The following is a 6,585-nucleotide window of genomic DNA, read 5'->3' as shown; positions in this document are numbered from 1 at the left end:
GCCCCACCTGCATCAGCGCCCTCATCTCGCTGCCCTCCCCGCCGTAGAAGGCGATGCTCTCGGCGTTCTCCCTCACGCGCACCAGGCCGTAGCGCAGGTCGGCCTCGCGCGCCTCCTGGTTGAAGTTCAGGGACACCAGGTTCTGGGGGGGTGGCGGTAGGGTGCAGGACCAGACGAACAAGCAGCAAGCGTTTGAGGGTCAAAGTTGTGATGGATTGGATGCCTTGAAACAATGCGGATTGCGGGGCTGAGTAAAAAGCCATTGTTGAATGTAAAACGTCAGGCCGGGCTTGCGAGAGCCAGCGGGCCGAGCTGTGGGGTGCTAAAGTCTGCCATTTGAGCTTGGCCCCCTCTCCGCGTCCTACAAGGCACCGCGCCGTGCAGCCCCGCTCACCTTGCCCAGCGCAAGCGAGGCGGCGGTGCCCCCGATCGAGTAGGCCAGCAGCACGGCAAAGAGTGGGGGGTATATGGTGTACAGGATGCCGCTGAAAGACACCAGGTCAATCACTGAGTTGAGCAGGGTCAAAAACAGCGCCAAGGACGTGTCCGTGAAAGCCCTGGAGGTGGATGCACGCACGAGGGAGAGGGGCGTCGATTTGGGAAGGCAGGGAGATGGCATCAAAGGCGGGTGATGAGGTGCCAAGAGGGCCACGGTGCAGGCCAAAAACAAACATCCGTATCCGAATCGGGTGGCAGCCCCGGACCTCGCAAAGCGCATGCATGCCAGCGCCCAGCACCCTGACCCGCAGTGCCACCTCTATCAGGCGCCCCAGGCAAGCTTCCGCATGCCTGACGTCTGCCGCGATGCGCTGGTCTGGGTTGTCCACGAGCTGCCCCGCCTGCAGCTGGTAGAAGGAGCGGTCGCGGAAGTACTGCGCCAGCAGGCGGTTGGTCATCCACTCGCGCCAGTCTAGCGCCAGGCGGGACTGCGGGGGCCGGGGGTGGCAGCCATGGAGGGGAGAGAGCTCGGCAACGCGGTGCTCGAGAGGCGTTGACTTGTGCGTTCTGCAAGGACTCGTGTTTGTGTGGCCATACACCTCTGCCAGGTGCTTTGGGAAAACGCCTCAGCTAATGCAAGCCTCCCGCAAGACGTTTGTGGCCGGCGCCCTTGTGACTCACCTGGTAGTAATCGCTGAAGACGATGACGGGTATGCCGACCGCAAAGGCTCCGAGGTAGAGGCCCAGCTGCCGGTAGAATGCGTCCGCGTCGCGCGCTGACAGGGCGTTGAAGAAGTCGCGGCCCAGGAAGCTGAAGGCCACGCTGTGGCGGGGCCGCATGCAGCAGATTGGGAGTGGCACTGAGTTGTGAGTGGCAACAGCAGGATTTCAGTTTGTTGAGGGGGCCGAGTAGCATCAAGCCCCCGCGAGGCCGGCAGCGAAGGCCGCACCCAGACCAAGATGATGTGGCAAGCATGGCAGCGTGGCACTGGCGAGCTCGCACCGCGGTTGGCGGCGTTCGCTCCTGCGATCGGAGCGGTTTGATACGCTGTGCAGCCGATTTTGAGCCAAGCATGGCGGGCACTTCGGGTTCCCTATTGGTTCGCGCCAAGTGGACGGGTCACCCAACAGCCGGGTGCAACGCCTGGATGCTGCAATCCGTCTACCTGACTCCTGTGGTGGCCAGTGTGAGACCGATCACCCCCGCCAGCTTCCATCGGGCGCCGGGGCTCTCACGCCAGTAGGGCAGGGCCATCTGCATTGTGTGAGCACAAGCGTGGGCGTGCGCGGGGGCGCGTGCACTTGATCAATGCGCGTTGGGAGCTATGTGTCTTCAACCTCTACCAACGCGCACGTGCACACATCGTGTGAGCCCCTCGTCACCAACTCAGCTGCAAACATGATGCCTACACAAACAACACACACACACACACACACACACGTGCGCGCGCGCGCGCACACGCACGCACGCACGCGCGCATCCACCCATGCTCTCTCACGTACTCAAACCCCATTGGTCACAACCACAACAATGCGCACACACATGCATGACGCACCGTCTTGAATCGGCTGTAAATCACTGGCAGACGGGTCGAAGCGCCCTCAACACTGCTCGTGCTTGGATGCTGCTCCTGTTCAGCCACGCCCGTGGCTGCAGTTGCTCCTGCCTCAGGTGGCGGCGGCTCACCAGCCGTGGCGCGTAAGCAATGGCCGGGCTGGTGCACGACTGCCCCGCCTGCTGGCTGACTGGGGCGCAGCGGCGTTGGACGCGCGCTGCAAATCGCGCGCTGACGCCATGACGGAGCAAAGCGGCCGCGCAGCTGCACGCCCAGGCCATGCATGCCGATTTTCTCAGGGTGTCCACCCCTAACTGCGTCACTGCTTAGAGCGAGCGGAAGTTTGCACGCAGATCATCGCTAAGTGCCCGCCAAGATGATATGTTCATCGACTTTTTAATGCCTCAACCCTGCGCGGATGCTCTACAACACAATTGAGCGCCTGCCTCATGTCGTCACTCGTGCAGGCCGCCACCCGGTCCGAGTTGCTTGCTGCATGAGCATGTGAGTCTCAATGGTGCACATGCTGGTCCAGGAAGCGCGATACATATCTGCATACAGCCCCCCAGACTATGGCGTATGGTACTTTGAACAAGCGGCACCCGGGTCTCAACAGCCCCGAGCCAGCCTATGTACAATGCGGCAGCCCAGGAGTGGTTTGCAGTTGGCTGCACAACGCTCTGGACACTGCAGCCTTGACGATTTTACCTTGACTCACACGAGCTGCATGGAGATTATACTCATACAGAACAAATCAAACCATTTTAAATTCCAGCGACCCTTGCCGTTCCATACGTGTACTGGCGCGGCATGATTTGCATGTTTTTGCCAGCTGACCCTGTACAGCTGAGCTGCGCGTAGAACCATGCGTGCTGATAAGAGGTGGACAGCCGAAACAATGCCTTGCTAGAGGCCGTGACATTGTCAGATCTTTTTGAATGCGGTCACAAGCATACTGAGGGCATAGCTAGCAGGTTATCATCCACCACTCAGCAGTAGATGAACAGCGTTGCAGCATGCTCCCGGGCAGCCTGCGCCACAGGCACAGCCACCAAACCTTGAATAATCTTTCCTTACTGCATGCACGATTCACAATCGCATGCTCACGTCCTATCAATCCCATGATAGCGGCCTGTGCCCCCAAATTGTCTGGCTCGTCGTCGTTGCCGCCGGGCACATGCGGTTGTTGCCGGTGTCTGAACGTCATCTCTACGATGAGTTTCCTGTCAGGCCAGAAGCGTTATGAAGCGCAGGGAAGCAATGATGCTGAGGCTCAGGTGGCTACGCGGCTTTCGCAGTGGCTGGTGACCTGGATGGTTGACGGTGACGGCGCAGGCTGATCCAACTCCTGGTGAACGTTACATAACGTCCTGGCTTTGACAGAGGTGGCCTACTTGTCATATCTTTCCGGCATCCAATCATATAGCGCTGTGCCACATTGTGCATGCGTTTCGGTCTTGGTCTCTTCCCTGAGCAGGCAGCGATCCCCATTGGCACACCAACATGCTGGGACTGAACTTTAAGACATCGGGACAGTGCCGGGCCCCGCTCCAGCGCGCGGCCCTCGCCCCCTTCAGGAAGGCGAGCAGCAGGCGTGCCCAGATGCAGTTGCGCGCGGCTGCGGAGATTGAGACAAAGAGCGAAGGGAAGAAGAAGAAGGGTGCGTACCGTAGTATGAGCGCGTTGAGCAGCGAGATTGGATGGACGCTTGCTGATCAGCTCTGACCACCATCGTTTCGCGGCCGATTGCGCAGCCGAGGAATTCTCGGACGAGCCTGACATCAGCCCTAGCACCGCCCAGGTGCGAGCGCACGCGCAGCGCACTGCGATGGAATTCCCGCTTGTCCCTGGGGTGTGCCGATCGCGGTGGCGCATTTGGCACATCGTGCCGCGACATGCCAGCAGGCAAAGTCACCAGGCAATCTGCCTCCTCAACCTGGAGGGAGGCAGCGCATGTGACGAACTCTAACGAGGAGTCCCCATGACGAGCGAGGGTGCGACCACGCCTGTCAGCCAGCCCAAGCCGCACTGTCAGGGGCAAACTACCGTACCGCCGGCGACCTCACCACCACCCGCAGGTGCAGGGCTTCCTCAACACCCTGTGCGGCGAGACGGCCATCGCCCAGGTCGAGCTGAAGGTGTGTGCCTCGAACAAGCGGCGGCGGCGCCCTGCATGGCTGTGGGGCAGAAGGACAAGCTCATTGGCAAGGCAGGGGCTCGTGAAGGAAGCGTAATCGCTTTGGCTGCCGAAGCGTCGAAGAGCTTTCTCCCGACCCAGGTCTCCTATGCCTTTGGTTTCTCCTCAGCCGCCGCCCTCGAACGCCCCACATGTGCCCCACTGCCGCCACGCCGCGCAGCTCGGCTCCTTCTCTTTGAAGGTGACCCGCAGCCTCGAGGCCGCCGCCCCCGCCGCGCCGCCCGCCGCCGCCGCGCCCCCGCCCGCGCCCGCTGCACCGGCGCCGGTCGTTGTGCTGACCGCCGGCAACGGATCTGCGGCCTACGAGAGCATTGATGAGGCGCTCGTGTACGTCACGTCCCCCAAGGTGCGCCCAGGCGGCCTGATTGACATGATTGGGCGATCTGACGCCTGGAAGCACAGCAGGCAGGCCCACCAGATCAGCAGGCCGCCGCGTGGCAAATCAGGGTCGGTGTATCAGCTGTCGGTAGGCGGGGCCTCGGGGGAGCGTGCGGTCGTCGGAGAGTTGAATGCGCTAGCGGCTGAGCGCCGTGGTGGCAGTGCGTGCGGGCATCCCATATCGCGCGCGTTCAAGTGCGTGCGGGCTTGTTTGCGGCCGCAGGTTGGCATCTTCCGCCGCGGAAAGTATGCTGCCGGCAAGCGTGTGGGCAAGGGCGACCTGGTGAACGCGGTGAGCACCAAGCACCGGCCCTTGACGCCGCGGCGCCGCGAGCTGGCAGCGTGCGCTGGGGCCGCTCGCTGCTGGCGGCGCGCGGACAACGAGTGGCCTGCGGCAGCGGGGCTTGCCGACGATGCCGCGGCGCTGGCCTGAAGCGGTGCTGGCCCCACTGTTACTGCCCGCTGCCAAACGCGGCTGCAAGCAATACCGTATGCATGTTCCCATACGTGTTTACTCCAGCAGCACACCTTTACAGACACACACACACACACACACACTCGCGTGCGCGCCTGCGTTTTCCCAAAGGGGGACACCATTCGCAACGGCCAGACTATTGCTTTTGTGGAGCAGCTGGGCACCTTTGTCGACATCAAGGCCACCCAGGGCGGCGAGATCGTCAAGTTCCGCATCAACGAGGGCGAGCCCGTGGAATACGGACAGGTGGTGTGCGACATCGCCCCCCAGTTCGGCTTCATCTCTCCCGCTTCTGCCAACTGAGCCGCCCGGCTCTTTCAAGCGGCGGGACAGGGCGCGGAACAGCGGGCGCAGGGACGGCGGTGTCTTCAGCCGTGTGGTTGATGGGCACCAGGGCTGAGATCCGATGCATTCGACCTGGACATAGTCTGGCGCAACCTGCATATTGATCTTCGGCTCAAGTATCAATGATGTACTCCTGTACATAGCCTCTGACAGATGTTGGCATCGCTTGAGCGAAGAAATCTGGATTGATTGCGAGTCGCCCAGCACAAATAGTGGGGGCAGCAGGACCATCACTTTATCCCTGTAACTGTATCTGATTTCAGTGGCTGGGAGCCGCGGGACGGCAGATGCCGCCAGGGGATACCCTGGCTGCATGGATCTTGCGTCGCGCCTCTTTGTGTTGACTGCGGGCGCGTGCTGAGCTGGCACCCCCGCCAGCCAGACTTGAGCGTTTCAAAGGCCAGGCGTGTGTCCCTGCTGACCATCCCCCACTTGCTATCCTCGAGGCCTTGCCTTGCCACCCATATTCCCCCAGATCGTCGCACCCGCGCACCATCGACAGTATGTCGCGCCTCTCCTGCCCCAATGGCCTCGCCCAGCGGGCTCCTGCGGGCCGTACATCGTGTGTTGTGGTCCGTGCCGAGGCATCTGTGCCGCGCCGCGCGGTGTTGAGCTCGGTCGGGGCCGCGGCGCTGGCTGTGCTGGCAGCGGGGGCGAGACCCGCCGCGGCGCGCGATTACAAGGAGGCCCTTGCGGCGTGAGTGTCATGGGTCCGCATCGCATGCAAACAGGCGCAGCACTTGCCCGTGAGACTGCCGACGATTTGATGGCGGAGCCATCTCGTGCATGCCGTTGTTGAGCCAGCACCCTGCACCCTAGGCCCCGCACCATAGGCCCCGCGCCGGGGATGACCCAGGGAGCGCTCAGCCGGCAGCGCCGCGCGCCCCGCATGCTATTGACCTCACCCGCAGTAAGGAGGCGCGCAAGGAAAAGCTGCGCGCGGCGGCAGGCGGCATCAAGGACACTGGGAAGGACCAGCAGGTGTTCAAGGTGGGTGATGAAGCCGCGCCCGCTGCCATCGCTGTGCATCGTGTCTCGCCTGCCGCGCCTGCAACGGCGGCGCCCGCGGCGACTGGCAGAGAAAAATCTTTATTTGGCAAGCGGCCGTGTCATCTGCGGCGCCGCTGGCGAGGCGCCGCGCCTGCATGGCAGTGTCGGAGTCTTTCACGCCGATGGGCGTTCCCCCCCCCCCCCCC

At 62.6% G+C, this 6,585-nt stretch overlaps 2 protein-coding genes across 2 annotated transcripts; one reads left to right on the top strand and one right to left on the bottom strand.

The window, feature by feature from the left end:
* Window positions 1-361: 361 nt before the first annotated feature.
* Window positions 362-1,699, bottom strand: MNEG_6290 (hypothetical protein; the record flags this gene model as incomplete). Its single annotated transcript, XM_014045239.1, has 4 exons — window positions 362-557; window positions 673-926; window positions 1,120-1,261; window positions 1,605-1,699. The coding sequence occupies 4 exons, from the start codon at window positions 1,697-1,699 to the stop codon at window positions 362-364; spliced, it is 687 nt and encodes a 228-aa protein (XP_013900693.1).
* Window positions 1,700-3,596: 1,897 nt separating this feature from the next.
* Window positions 3,597-5,347, top strand: MNEG_6289 (acetyl-CoA carboxylase, biotin carboxyl carrier protein; the record flags this gene model as incomplete). Its single annotated transcript, XM_014045238.1, has 6 exons — window positions 3,597-3,654; window positions 3,749-3,795; window positions 4,073-4,132; window positions 4,352-4,537; window positions 4,793-4,861; window positions 5,156-5,347. 6 exons carry the CDS (start codon window positions 3,597-3,599, stop codon window positions 5,345-5,347), a joined length of 612 nt encoding a protein of 203 aa, XP_013900692.1.
* Window positions 5,348-6,585: the final 1,238 nt, after the last annotated feature.

Source organism: Monoraphidium neglectum, assembly GCF_000611645.1.
Source record: "Monoraphidium neglectum strain SAG 48.87 unplaced genomic scaffold scaffold01008, whole genome shotgun sequence".
In the NCBI taxonomy this organism is placed as follows: domain Eukaryota; kingdom Viridiplantae; phylum Chlorophyta; class Chlorophyceae; order Sphaeropleales; family Selenastraceae; genus Monoraphidium; species Monoraphidium neglectum.
Note: the sequence above shows the minus strand (reverse complement) of the source record. Positions and strands in the feature narration are given on the sequence as shown.